The sequence below is a fragment of the Pyrus communis genome, chromosome 7 (assembly GCF_041283825.1).
Source record: "Pyrus communis isolate YQ-2024b chromosome 7, ASM4128382v1, whole genome shotgun sequence".
Classification (NCBI taxonomy): Eukaryota; Viridiplantae; Streptophyta; class Magnoliopsida; order Rosales; family Rosaceae; genus Pyrus; species Pyrus communis.
The window spans coordinates 8,651,254-8,666,007 of NC_142571.1; the positions used below are offsets into that span (position 1 = coordinate 8,651,254).

The 14,754-nt window shown below is 36.0% G+C and overlaps 1 protein-coding gene and 2 long non-coding RNA genes across 34 annotated transcripts in view; 2 read left to right on the plus strand and 1 right to left on the minus strand.

Moving 5' to 3' along the window:
- LOC148695657 (uncharacterized) overlaps positions 1 to 14,217 on the plus strand; it is a 61,651-nt gene extending 47,434 nt beyond the window's left edge. The window contains exons 2-3 of the long non-coding RNA XR_015964869.1: positions 13,745 to 13,880; positions 14,050 to 14,217. This is a non-coding gene — a long non-coding RNA (uncharacterized LOC148695657). The remainder of the gene's footprint in view (positions 1 to 13,744; positions 13,881 to 14,049) is intronic.
- Positions 968 to 5,569, plus strand: LOC137735374 (disease resistance protein RPV1). Its single transcript, XM_088697928.1, has 6 exons — positions 968 to 1,540; positions 1,896 to 2,994; positions 3,085 to 3,384; positions 3,562 to 4,413; positions 4,504 to 5,128; positions 5,238 to 5,569. The coding sequence occupies exons 1-6, from the start codon at positions 1,029 to 1,031 to the stop codon at positions 5,408 to 5,410; spliced, it is 3,561 nt and encodes a 1,186-aa protein (XP_088554054.1). The 5' UTR covers positions 968 to 1,028; the 3' UTR covers positions 5,411 to 5,569.
- Positions 4,811 to 9,974, minus strand: LOC137733355 (uncharacterized). 32 transcript variants are annotated; one of them, XR_015964849.1, is made up of 11 exons: positions 9,831 to 9,974; positions 9,387 to 9,717; positions 8,918 to 8,987; positions 8,672 to 8,782; positions 8,508 to 8,553; positions 6,787 to 7,599; positions 6,577 to 6,680; positions 6,390 to 6,421; positions 6,109 to 6,120; positions 5,265 to 5,999; positions 4,811 to 5,187 (listed from the first exon to the last, which is right to left on the minus strand). It is a non-coding gene; the product is annotated as an uncharacterized LOC137733355 (long non-coding RNA). The 32 variants fall into 32 exon arrangements; XR_015964862.1 differs by lacking the exon at positions 6,109 to 6,120 and having other exon boundaries at positions 5,265 to 5,550; positions 5,871 to 5,927; positions 6,520 to 6,680; XR_015964846.1 differs by having other exon boundaries at positions 6,520 to 6,680.
- Positions 14,218 to 14,754: the final 537 nt, after the last annotated feature.

A 14,754-nucleotide genomic window follows, 5' to 3' on the forward strand; every position in this document is an offset into this window, starting at 1 on the left:
AGCATCATAACCTGGTTACAAGCACTTTGCTTTTCTCTACTTTCTTCCAGTAATTAGGTATAGAAGTAGTTTTAGATCTTCAGTTAAATTTGAAGCCATTATCAACCTTTCGGTATAAAATTATACTATAAAACCACAAACCCTATATACTCATCTTTAGCAACTTTTAATAAGTTAAACTAGTAATATGATAGAAGCGAGTTGTATTTTGTATTACTATAAGGAAAATATGATATATATGAATTCTTACTCTTCAACTCAATGTCATTGTTTATTTTGTTATCTTACACTATTATTTGGTTCATTGATGTATTTCTTCATTTATTCTTTACTAACCTCTTCGAATGACGTTTTGCGAGCGTGCAAGGACCCTTTCTTTTAGGGGTGTGCTATCCACACACTCTAAATTACTTCTCACACACCTCTTGTTAATTTATGTCTGTTGATCTTCTTCAATTCATCTGATCCGATGATTGAAAATTAAAAACATATGTAAAAGATAAAATGAGGTGTGTAAATATCACACCCCTTCTTTTATCTCGCATTTTTTACACAACTTAATTATGTTTTATTTCCTTTTTATTTGCAACTATAGGTGCAATTTTATTTTAGGACTCTGCCACTAGCAGCCAGCCATGACTTAAAAGAAAAGCTTTTTGGGTCAATGCATGGGAACACGACCCATTTTATAATTGTTTGAGAACCTTCCTGGAAGTAAGAGAAATTTTTAGGAGTGCAGGGAACATGTTCCCTCACTCATAAAAATTTCTCCTGGAAGTAGATAGGAAGGACCCTATACAACCTTTTGTTTTAATCTCTGCCACTAGCGGTTGGCCATGATTTAAAGAAAGACTTTTTGGGTCAAGCATGGGAACAACCCTTTTTAAAAAGCATGGGAACAACCCTTTTTATAATTTGTAAATTTTCCAGTAGATAGGAGTAACCCAATTAAATATCCCCTGCACAGAGACATTTGCATTGCATGCAGCAAAGACTAGTTTTTTTGGTTTGAATATCAATCCGCATCAATGGCTCTCGTGACAACATCTCAAGGAACCTCCTCTGATTCCAAAAAATTTCGGGGTTATCGCTACGACGTGTTCTTGAGCTTCAGAGGCGAAGACACCCGCAAGACGTTTACCGACCACCTCTATACAGCCTTGAACAACGCAGGATTTCTCACGTTCCGAGACGACAATGAACTTGAGAGAGGAGAAGATATAAGGCCAGGACTGCAGAAAGCGATCCAGCTGTCACGAACTTCTGTTGTTGTGTTTTCAAAAGATTACGCATCATCCAGATGGTGCCTTGATGAGCTTGTGATGATCCTTGAACGCAAAAGGCCTCCCTCGGACCATGTAGTTTTACCAGTCTTTTACCATGTCGACCCGTCCCACGTGAGGAAGCAGACAGAAAGTATTGGAAAAGCATTTGCAAGACACCAGAAATCTCAATCGCAGGAAAAGGTGAAGGGATGGAGGAAGGCACTTACAGAGGTTGCAGATCTAGCAGGCATGGTCTTACAAAATCAATCTTATGGGTAACTTTCATTTTCTCCATTTCTCTTCTCTTTCTTCAGTTAATTTGATACTATGATCCGTAGGGACCTTGATTTTTATAAGTTTTTATTCAACCTCAGTAGTGAATAATTATCCCAATTTAGGTCAACTTAAAGAAATCACACTTGGATAAACTTAAGGATTAGTCATTTTCCATGTTAGTCTACTGGTTTCCTGTTGCTTAATTATTCCTTTTAATTCTTTTTTAAGTAAAGGCCATCAACATTTGTTTGATTTATTAATTATCTAAATTCCCCAATTCATTATTCATTCATCCAATACATCTGTGAGACATAACATTTTGATTTATTTTTCATTTTGTTTGTAAATTCTTAGGTATGAGTCAAAGTTTATTGAAAAAATTGTTAAAGTGATTGGAGGCAAGTTAAGTCGCACACCATTGAGCGTTGTGCCAAAATTGATTGGAGTCGAATCTCAAGTCAAAGACATCAATTTGTGGTTACAAGATGGATCAACCGATGTCGGTATACTAGTTGTGTATGGCATGTGTGGAATAGGGAAGACAACCATTGCAAAACATGTTTACAATTCAAACTTTAGAAGCTTTGAAGGAAGTAGTTTCATTGAAAATATCAGCGAAACAGCAAATCGACCAAATGGCTTAGTTCAAATACAAAAGCAACTTCTTTATGATATTTTGAACGACAGAGAAGTGAAAATACATGGTGTTAGTGAGGGACTAAGAAAGATTGAAAGAGCCATAAGCTCTAGAAGAGTGCTTCTTGTTCTTGATGATGTGGACCATATGGACCAATTAGATGCAGTACTAGAGATGAAAGATCGGTTTTATCCAGGAAGTAAGATACTTATAACAACTAGGCGTGAAAGGTTGCTAAAGGCACATCAAGTTACAAAGGTGCACAAAGTTGGAACTTTGTATTACAATGAGTCTTTAGAGCTTTTCAGTTGGCATGCTTTTCGCCAGGATCATCCCCTTAGAGGTTACATGGAATATTCAGAAAAGGTTGTACACTACTGCGACGGACTTCCATTAGCTCTAAAAGTTTTGGGGTCTTCTTTATCAGGGGAAAGTATAGATGTATGGGAAAGTGCATTGGAGAAGCTAAAAGTTATCCCTAATGGTGAAATCATGAATAAACTAAGAATAAGCTATGACAATTTACAAGATGACCATGACCGGGAATTATTCCTCCACATTGCTTGTTTCCTAATAGGAAGGAACAAAAGCCACATTGTTAGAATACTCGATGGATGTGATTTCTATACAATTGTTGGCATTCAAAATCTCATCGATAGATGCTTGGTGACAGTTGATGGATGCAACAATGTGAAAATGCATGACATGATCCGTGACATGGGAAGAGAGATTGTTTGCCACGAATCAAAAGAGTCTGGAAAACGTAGTAGATTATGGCGCCATAAGGATTCTTTCGAAGTACTGAGGGAAAAGAATGTAAGAAACATGCCTTTTATGTCTATGTATGTATTTCTCCTTGTGAAAATTATCCATATAAATGTTTTAACTTTTGTTTTTTTCTGTTAGGGTACACAAACAATTCAAGGTCTTGCCCTGGATATGCGTATGCATCTTGCAAACAGATCAATAAACACAAATGAGACCGTCTTGGAAACCAATGCATTTGGAAGGATGCGTAATTTACAACTACTCCATCTTAGTCATGTACGACTGGATGGATGTTATGCAAATTTCCCTACAAGATTAAGATGGTTGTGTTGGCTTCAATTTCCATTGGATTCTATACCTGTTGATCTTCCTTTGGATTGTCTAATTGTTCTTGAAATGCAACATAGTGGCTTAAGACAAGTCTGGAAAGGAATAAAAGTATGTTACTCTAGGCATTTCAATTCATTTTCCTTATTTTGTTAGTTTTTTATTTGTTGACTAACTCCATGTGTTAAAATGAACTTCTATGTTTTCTTTAATTCGATGACTAATTTCTTATGTTAGATACTTATTTCATTGTTTTTTTTCTTTTTCTTTTTTTCTTTGTTTCCACAGTTTCTTCCATCGTTGAAGTTCCTTGACGTCAGCCATTCCCATTCCCTCACTGAAATCATGGACTTCTCACTTTGCCCTAGTCTAGAAGAATTGATTCTTGTAGATTGCACAAGCCTGATTGATGTTCATGAATCCATTGGAAACCTGGAGAGACTTGTGTACTTAAACTTAAAGGATTGCAAGAATCTTATGATGCTTCCGAAGAACATGTGCATGCTTAAATCACTTGAAAAACTCATTTTATCTGGCTGCTCAAATCTTGAAGAGTTTCCAGTGGAGATGATGAAGAAGATGGAGTGTCTGAAAGTTCTTGACATGGATGGAATTCCAATAAGTGAATTGTGGCCAGAAAGAAGTTCAACTATCTTGAGTTCTTTTCCATGCTCTTTAGTAGAGTTAAGTCTCAAGGAGTGCAATCTTTCTGATGATGCCTTTCCTACGGATTTAAGTACTCTATCCTCAATACAAAGACTATATCTATCTAGGAATCCAATTTGTAGTCTGCCAGGTTTCATCAAAGGTTTGAGAAGGCTCGATAAACTCTCTTTCGGATGTTGTGAGAAGCTCGAATCGCTTGTGGGGTTGCCAAATGTACACGAACTGGTTGATATATCGGGTTGCATATCATTAAAAAAAATGACATATCTTTCCCCTGAGCTACGGTGTCCGTACGGGGTGGGTTGCAATTGGAATCTAGTTGAGTGGGAGTACGAGTACAAGTTAGAGCCTATTGATAGAGTTGATGCGGAAATGATCAAACTTTTGGGTTTGTCCAACTTGGAATCCATGCCAGCTGTTCGAATGCATCGTCGAAACGCAACCAGGGATCATCCAGAAGAGGTCCCAGTCCAGGTGCGCCTCTCTCTCTCTCATAAGTCTTAAATATATAAAATGGGAAAGAAATGACTGAGTAATGTTGTGATGACTGTGGCAAATACATAGGGACTGTATCAATTTGGTATATTCAGCACATTTTTTACTGGGAATGAGGTTCCGGGCTGGTTCAGCTATAAAAGTACCAAGTCCTCGATATCTTTTATTGTCCCTTTACTGCATGCTAGTCACAGAATTCGAGGCTTGAACATCTTTGCTACCTATGCAAAGGTGGAGAATTATAATTATCAGTTTTTTACCCCAATAATGACTAAAGTGAGTAACAAGAGTAAGGGTCTGACGTGGATCTATGAACCAATTATCTACGGAATTCCTGGTGACGGAGAAGATATGAAATGGTTGAGCCATTGGAGGATGGAGACTGAAACAATATTACAATGTGGAGATGAAGTGGTGGTATTGGTAATAGCCAGATTTCCTGACCAGTTTCGGATAAAGGAGTTTGGTGTCGAGCTTGTGCAAGAGCACCAGAATAATATGATGACAAGTACCCAACACAACACCAAATCAGATCCTCATTATCCATGTGTCATCGGGGGAGATTTGTCCATGTGGGAGCATCTACCAGGAATATACTTCCTTCATTTCAGTAAAGAATACATTGAAGACCTTCGTGTCGATGAGCGGGGATGGTTGAATTGCATCATGATGGACTCTCATGAAGAAGACACAGGTATGTCGTATTGTTGTATTGCAATGAATTATAGTCCATCCAAACACTTCCACGTCCGTCTGTATTCATTTCAAAAACAAAATTTTTATGTTATTTGTATGTTTTTCAGACAAAGAAGAAGGGCAAGAGGATGAACCTGATTTCACAATTGCAAGGATGAGGGCTGCCAGTAACAACTGCAACCTCGGACGTTGGAAGGTGCTTCTCACAGCTGCTGGCTTCTCTTTCACGCTTGTTCTAGTAGTTTGGTCCTCCATCTCCCAGAAAAAGAAGCGACACTAGTCCACAAGCCCTCCATGAGTTTGCAATTTTACTTGATACAAACATATTTTGCATTCCTTCTTTGTCTTCAAGATATTTTATGCCTTCAAAACTTCGGGTTCACAGCTAAGCGCTCTTAACCGCTTGAGATATAAAAGCCCCTAGCAATTAGATATTGAAGTTCAAATGTGTTCAAATCATCAAATATTGCATAGCTCAAATGTGTTCAACATCATCAAATACTGAAATACATCCAGCATCAGCAATGCTATTTCGGCACCGTGGAAAGCAAAAACATCCTATCTGCTTATAAATGTCAAATATACAGATCTTAATCGTCATTTACAACAAAATCATGCTTCTTAAAGACTCGACTCCCATTGAAAAATTGTGTAAATAAGTATAACAGATATTAGATTGAATAATATATCAAATAAATAAATAGCAGACAATTTCTTAGCTTGAGATCTAAGGACTATACAGTTGGCTCAGCCTTGCATCGCTACCACACAACGGAGATGGTTTCCGCTTCTTCAACCTCGAATAATTAGGGTCAGGAAGCATTAGGAGGAACGGCTGTCTCTGAGGCGATTAATCAAATAGTGCAAATCTAGAATAAAAAAGCAATAGAAGTTCAGGATTGATGAGGTTCAAAGCCCACTAAAAGCTGCTGATACAATGCAGTGCCATTGACATCAATAGAGTAGTGAAACACTCACAGCCCTCGCTCACTGGTTGCATGAGCAATAAAAGGAACAAATTCATCAAGTCACATCGGGGCCATCCAAAAAGAAAATTGAAGCAAACACCACAAACAACCCAAAATTTGCTCAAACGTCAGCATCCATCCCAAACAACGAATTTGTACCTCATTTGGGAGTTAATATAGCACATGAGAAAATTGTAAATGCCATGGGACATTTAATTCCAATGAATTTATAAATGGGTCCTCATATTAGTATAGAATTACAGTTAAACCACAATTATATGCAATCAGTACCTTCCCTTTGCAGTGTTCTCCCCCACAGGAACCTGCACATCAATAACTCGTGTTTAAATTACTAAAAACCCAATCTTGTTATGATGTTAAAAATATGAAGCACAAATGTATCTGAGCATGCACGTGAGACCTTGGGAACTGTGAAATTTTCATTTTTTCAATTTAGATATAAGAGTTAATGTATTGCAGTGCCAAATACAGCAACTGCTAATTTCCACATGACCACATCTGCATCTGCCCAACCATTCTGCTTGGGTCTTTTAAATAAGAAGCAACTTGTTCACTAATATTCTGCAATTGGAAAAAGAAAAATGAATTCCTAGTGATATCTGGCAAAGCATGGCACAAGTCAGCCATAGGGAAAGGCATGTTTACAAGTTCAATTATAGAGCCAGACCTGATTAAGAGCATGCAGCTCGCTTTTAATAGCAGCAGCGCCATTTGTCTATCAATTTGTTTATGAAAGTAGATATTCTACAAGATACAACGTGACAGGCCTTAGTTAGACCAAGTAACCCGCATGGAAATGCACACACTAATGAAAAGTTGAACATAGTAGAATAAATTCCTAAAATTCATGCAAGAAAAGTTATCGGAGCATGAAAGAATTTATACAGAACTGCCCAAGAGTATACTTAAAGTAAACATATGGCAACATAGATTTTTACAAGTATAATTTACAACTGAATTTCATGGTTCTCTGCCGCCCCTCTAGATAACAAACTAATTTAATTTAGTACCTAATGGAATTTAAAGGTCAGAATACTATCATCTGGTATATTTCATATTGAACGGTTGAGACAAACTTAATAACATAATAGCCTGATGTATTAACTGATAAGAACTATGTATTGAAAAATAACAAAAGTTAGACACTAAGGTGTTGAAATACAGCAATAATAGTAAGGTACTTGAATCCACCATTTACAAGAATTTTAAACAATAAAACAACAAAATTCCAAAGTTCTTTTTGCTGCTCCAAATGGATTAGCGAAGTATGGCATGAACAATAATGTTAAACAATATTTCAGTTTTATAGATAGGCTTCAATATAACAAGAGCATATTTAGATAGTAGAATATGATTCTTCTTTTCAGAATATCCAAATTATGATCTGAGTAACTCGAAAGCAAAGAAGAAATCCGTCACCAATCCTCATCACTATCAACGTTCTTAGATGACTGTGACTTCTTAGATTGTCCAGGTTTACCTACAGAACAGGATATGAATTAGGAGAAGCAATACATGAACATATGCAGTATGAAGTTAATGAATATGCAAACAGTACAAACTAGGACAGCCAATTAGACCATGGTAGCCCCTTTTTTTTGCTTAATCCGGCTAAGGCATATATGAGATCAAAGCAGGAAAGATTTGTGCTGACATCCTTGGGAAAATTTGAAATCTGGCTTCATCTTGACTATCCTCAGATCAGAAAACAAGACCCAACTGATTTACCTTCTATGCCAACATTATGCTTTTGACAACAACAACAATTACCTACCCTCTAGACTGGTTATTTAATTGATGTTTCCTTGAAAGCTGTAATCAAAATCACAAAGTGTCTAATTTTTGTTGATCTACTCTGAACTTCCCACCTAATACGCGTAAACCATCACATATTTGGACTTGCTTGTTCTTAATCAGAACTAAGCACAAACTTCACTACAATTCAGCAGACCAGCCGGTCCAAGCTCAAGCTTTATGCTTTGTGTTTTGGGATAGCTTGGGCAAGGCTGAGCTCAATCCATTCCTCTTGATTAAAACTCGTACTCTTAATAATAGCATAGTACCATCATAATCTGACTAATTATAGTAACTGTCCTAGTGGAACTTCTGAAATTAGAGGAACCCTCACAATCATTAGAATAGAGGAAACTTGAAGCATTTCCTTACCTATCTTAGCTAATTGTATAGTTACAAGCTAAACACACTTTACGAGAATTTAAATGGATATTAAAAACTTCAAACACAAAATGTAATACACCAAGCATAGCAAACCTTTCACATATTGGCAATTCTTGTCATGCTGAAAATGATAGATTATGCACAACAACGGAGAGCCAAATTATATTACAAAATAAATATCATGGTTTGATAAATGTAGTTTGCACATACTATCTGTTGCTTGAAAGATGGAAGAAGGGTTCTTCCCAACGAAAGCCTGTAACAAGAAATATAGCATGATGCGATAAATGTTAGCATATACAAATGGCAATATCAACAAATCACAACAGACCAAGTAGTAATAGGTAGGCAACAACTTTTTATGACAGTCATACCTGTTGTAGTTCTGCTCAAGAATCCAAAGTTCTCTTTGATGAGTCAACTAGATCAGAATATCCTGCATTGACGCCTTCATGTGAATCACAAAATAAAGACCTAACTGGCTTCTGCAGACAGCCTCTCAGGTAAAAACATAACATCTTAACATGTCAAAACGCTACAAAAAAATGGAAAAGCTAAAGCGACCTGTGGTAATCTATTTCATGGATATTACAAGAGCTATTATTTTGAACAACACACACCTTTTGGTTCTTTACTGCTTGACCTTTAAGATCTTCGTCCTTATGACGCTTTAGATTCTTTAAAATATCTCTGCATGGGAAGAGGGAATAAACGAAGAACAAAATTAACTTCATGCCAGCCTATATCCATGTAAGATGTATGTTCCTTCCTTTTATCTCAAACTGAAAAATTGCGCATGCATATATAACTCCACCTTGTGCTTTCATAATAACTAAATTAAATAGATACTGAAACTTAGCGTCGAGCTAAGATGAAAATGGCACTAGTATTCAATTTCTATAGCTACACTGGCGGACTATTATATTATTCAATGACTTCTGTAACCTAATATCAAATTTGGTCACCAACCTCCAACTGCTATGCATATTATCTCTTATATTCACATTATTTAGCTCTATGTCTTCATTCTAATTAAGCATCACAAGTTCATAATTAAGCATAAAAGAATTGTGAACAGAAGTCTCTTACTGCTCCTGATGACGAAGATTGATGTATTTTTTCTCGAGTTCTTCCATCTCCGCATCTTTATTATCGTTTTTCCCATCACCATTTTCCTCTTCCCCCACTTCTCCTCCATCTTCTTCCTCCTCGCCTGCTCATCATCAAAGTCATCCTCTTCCTGCTCCATCTACATCACAAACCATCAAATAACAACAAAATCACCAAAACAAAACCGAATGATTACCAAAACCCAATAACAGAATTTACAAATAAAAAACACTCAGCTCATCGTTGTCGAAATCGCCATCGTCCTTGAACTCATTGTCACTGTCACGAGCCTTTCTATCCATTGTGACGTCTGATCAAACACCCAAATATTTATACAATTTAATTCCACAAGGATTTAAAAGTTGATGGTACATACAACCTCATTCCAATATCCAAACCAATTTATGAATCCCAGATTCTAACCTTTTGAAGCTGAAAGGAGAAGAAAGACTGCAAGAGTTGAGAGAGGCACAAACTAGCCTCAGAAGAAGATGCAGGGTTTGGGTTTGGGTCTTGGGGTTTAAGCATTCATATGCAGTTTACCGAGCTCGATGACCCGTTTCGAAAACCCAACCCGTCTCCTAAACCAAGTCCCAAAATCTATCGATTAATTTCCCCTTCGTAGACCAAAAACATTTGGGCCTTAAATGGGCTTTATGGGCCAGTAAGACCTATACGAGATTGAGCCAGGCCCATCTCATTTGATTAGCAGTTCGTTGCACAATCAATGCGAGCGACTTATTTACTACTACAATCTAGTGATTTTTCTCTTTATTTGTAAATGATAATTTTTAGGTTCGACTCATGTAAATGGCTAATTCAACACTAAATTATGACGTCATAGGCACTGGAGGTTACTTATCACAAGTCATAGGCGTAGAAATGAAATATAATGGTTGCCTGGAAATTCATTCCCATTCGACCAATGTGTGTGTGATATATATGTGGATTGATTTATTCATATGAGTATGATGCATCTCATTAACTGGGCATATTTTTCTGCGATTAAAGTTTTCGTATCTTCTTGTTGAGTATTGGTAAGGATTGCAACCCTTAAGTCTATACGTAAGAACGACTTAACTACTTTGGCAATGCGCATAATGTAGTTGGGCAGAATCAATAACTGCTTATGGGTTTATGAGTTTGGTTCTGCAGAGTAGCGCAAAAAATGAGTTGCATTTTAAATTGAGGAAGTAAATCTCTGTTAGCGGTTGTGTAGCCTCTTTCTTTGCAAAAGAGAAGGTTTTTCTTATGTTAGTATGCATATGGCACAAAACTTGTGGTTGTATACTGTAGATATATATGTGAGAGCTTCAAAGCCATAGTGATACGGAAACATGAATATTTGAGTTTTTGTCTCCCAATTAGCTACAAGATCATAATGCAATCTTTAATGTTGTGGCTGGGCATCTAAGGATATAGGCTATATGATTTGCAAACTCATTGATTGAATTAGCACATTTATAGAATGATGAGCACTTCCTGATAAAGGAGTAACATGTGAAGGCACTACAAAAATGAGTTTTGCTCATAGGCCATGTTAGTCATGGATAAAACCAAAGCCAATTCCTTTGCGAAGTATACACTGAAAGTGTGGGGGTCTTCGTAAAAGGAATGATGAGCCATTGAAATTGATGCTTATTGAGTAAGCATACACAATTAAATTAAACATGATGATGCTTATTAAGCAAGAATATGGATGGACATGTTATGAATTCAATGATGCTGGCTAATTTGAATTTTGATAACTTAAAGTCAAAGTACATATAGGTGGATATACAAAGGCATAATCTATAATGGAATTGAATGCAGCCTTAAGGCTAGAGAAATGTACTTTGTGATAATTTAGCCGAGTAAGGGGTAAACACAATGTCTAAATTGTAAAGAGTAATTTGTTTATTAAAAGAGAGAGAATAAAAAGGAGTTACCTCTTATAATGATTAACTTTAAGGTATGAAGAGTTAGAGACCTTCCTACAAATACCTTAAATGTGGGGGAAGTCTACTTCCTAGTGTTAGCAAATTACTTCCAAAAGTCCCAACATATATATAATTTTGAGGACTTGAAATTGAAAAACAACTACTCTCGTATAAAATATAATTTCATAAGATGAATTGTATACACCATTAAAGATAGTCAACCTAAATGGTACCAATTATTATAGGTTTGACTAGAGAGTAAGTTGATCATCGAGGGGAATGAGGCTAAAGCTAACATAACTAATGAATTAGTCGGACGGAAACCTAACTTAGTTGATTGGAGATCCCAAGGTCTAAGTTCAATAGGCAAACTGGTTGGGCATGATTCAAAGAAGTTAACACACTATATACCTCATTCCTATGGTGGAAGAAGTATTTTGTCTGCAGAAGTTTTATGATGTATATTTATACTTAATGACAGTGATATCTTATAAATAAGAGGAATAGAGCAGACTATTCTTAATCAGTGGTCACCTATGTGACAGTAGAAGTGGGCCACTTCTATGAGTATGAGATGGCTAAATTCTCTAAAGCTCTCATGAATCCGGGATTTGTTCAGGACCAAAATGAACACAACCGTATGAACCATAATATATTAGGATTAGTGATGTGTGTTGCTTATTGTCTCGGTTTACTACTGCGGTGAACAGTTCAAGATTCTATATTCATTGCGTCACCAAGTAATCCGATAAGTATTCACTAGGGTAGATTCAAGTCCAAACAACACCTCTCCCGATGCATCTCTTGTCCGCCTGTACTCTCAAATTTTTCCAAATTTTTCATTCATGTGGGGGATTGTTGGAAATTATATATTATAATATGAAATATTGTAATATATAATTTTAATAATTGAATGAAAAATATTGTCAACCAATTTCTTAGAAAGGTTATGTTGTTTAGGTGTATTCCCTTGATAAGTGATGTATACTTATAGATGAAAAGTTACATCTCTTTAATTAGTAGAAATTGGATTCTATATAAACCCATGAAACCATTGGTATTAGATATAGAAAATTAGAGTTAATTTTTACTCTTGAGAAATAGGGTTTCCCCACTTTGTTTCTCTCATACTTCGTGAGTCAAATTCCAAGTCGTGTCTTGAGAGTACGAAATATATAAAGTTCGCCAGAGTCCGAAAATTGAAGTGCTTTGATTTCATATTATAGATTGTTGAATCCTGGGAAATAGACGCCTACCGAACTATAAGCATAAGAGTAGAGACAAAATTCTATCTTTAGGACATTGCATTTATGCAAGCCTCAATCTCCAAATTTGTTAGTTATTCTAACTTTCTCTCTAGTTGTTTATATTAATCTCATATATAATTGATGTTGTGAATATCTTTATGATTATTATCATTGGAATTATATTGTTATTTTTCATATTTTCTAGTATTGCTCCAACAAATGGGCGTTGAATTCACACACTGAACTTCACAATGTAAGTAGGAGACCTAAAGAGATTCAGTACAAGTGTGAGCAAGAGCACGATACTCATACTCCACACTAGAACGTCGTATAATAGGCTGCTATTTAGAGCTCTAAGAGATGAGATTGGGGCCAAGAAAAAGAAGATACCTAGAGGTGGACCGACAAGTGTATGATGACTAACCCAATCTGCATCAGAGTAGCCAAGTAGAAACAAGTGGACCACAGTGAGGCCGAAACTAAGACCAAGTCTAACGAACCCTTTTAACATAATGAAGAACACGTTCGGCAGCAACCAAATGAGTCATAGTGGGACGAGCCATAAACTGAGCAATATGATTGACCGCAAAGGCAATACTAGGATGAGTTAAAGTGAGATATGTAAGTGACCTGAGAAGGTGACGAAACTCAGTAGGATCAAAAGGAGGAGTACCAACCTGATTAGAAATCTGTGACAGTGTAAAATGGCGTTTCATGAATTTACGTTGCAGGGCATATTATCTTAATGATTTGATTATGATCAAATTGATTGCAATGTATTTATGTTGAATCATACATTCTATTTATTGAAATAATAATTGTCATTATCATTATAGTTTGCTATCTGCCGTTGCATATGGTGGTTTATCACAAGCATCGCCTTGCAGAGCATCATAACCTGGGATAGAAGCACTTTGGTTTTCTCTACTTTCTTCCAGTAATTAGGTATACAAGTAGTTTTATATCTTGAGTTAAATTTGAAGCCATTGTCAACCTTTCAGTATAAAATTGCAGAGTTTGCTTTATCAATTATCAATTTCAACATTTTTCCCTTCAATTTTGGGTCAAATGTTTGTTGTTAGTAAGATTATAATTCCTCAGCTTAAGATATATCTTTTGGCAGAGAATTTAACAGAAGTTCAATTTCAAGCTGTACTTTTTCTTGGGACAGATTGTTGCACTGCCTCTCATCCCAACATTAGCAGCAGCTGTGATATATTCAGTCAAATAGGAAAACATCACCAAAAAAAGCAGAAACCAACCAAATATTCTACGTAGTGAACATTCTCCGTGGCTCCAAATGACAGGTTACAGGTACTTAATTTTAATTATGTGGGTTCTTAGTTGGTTAATCATTTGACTGAGAATGTTGTACTCTACTACATCAATGTAACAATTATTTTGGTCCCTGCTAATTGTCTTTGTGAGATTTAGTTTAATAGTTTGATCTATTTATCCCCTTTCACCTATTTACAGAATATCCAATGAAATTTATTTGAAGCTGCAACATCTCTTATCACATAACACAACGGCGTCATCTCCACGCTTGCAGCAAAGACGGTACCAGAAAAATCAAAGCAGGTCCCTTAAGAAAAAACTTTCAAAAAGACTACAAGTGATGCATTTTCCACTGGAAATGAGCATCAACAATTATTTGAACTTTCTGTTGTTTAAATTTTGGTAAGAAAAGCAAATTTAAACAGATCCACATGGCAACGGAACGCAAAGTAAAGGGGTTTAACATTTGATGTTATCTTGACTGAGCTTCTGGATTCAATCTAATTGGATATGATTTCTTTTTTTTCCTTACTTTTTGTTAATGTAAGTATAGTTGAATTACTACAAACTATAATGCAATTTACACTTCAACTTATATTCTCATTTTAAATACTCTGTTTGCAGCTATGGAAACAAGTATTATTGTTGTGGCGCTATTGAATTGACAAAGCAGTTTGCAGGTGGAATGGGAATGGGATAAATGTCAAGAAAATAGTAGATATTATACTCATCTTTAGCAACTTTTAATCAGTTAAACTAGTAATATAATAGAAGCGAGTTGTATTTTTTTGTAGTACTGTAAGGAAAAGATGATATATATGAATTCTTACTCTTCAACTCAATGTCATTGTTTATTTTGTTATCTTACACTATTATTTGGTTCATTGATGTATTTCTTCATTT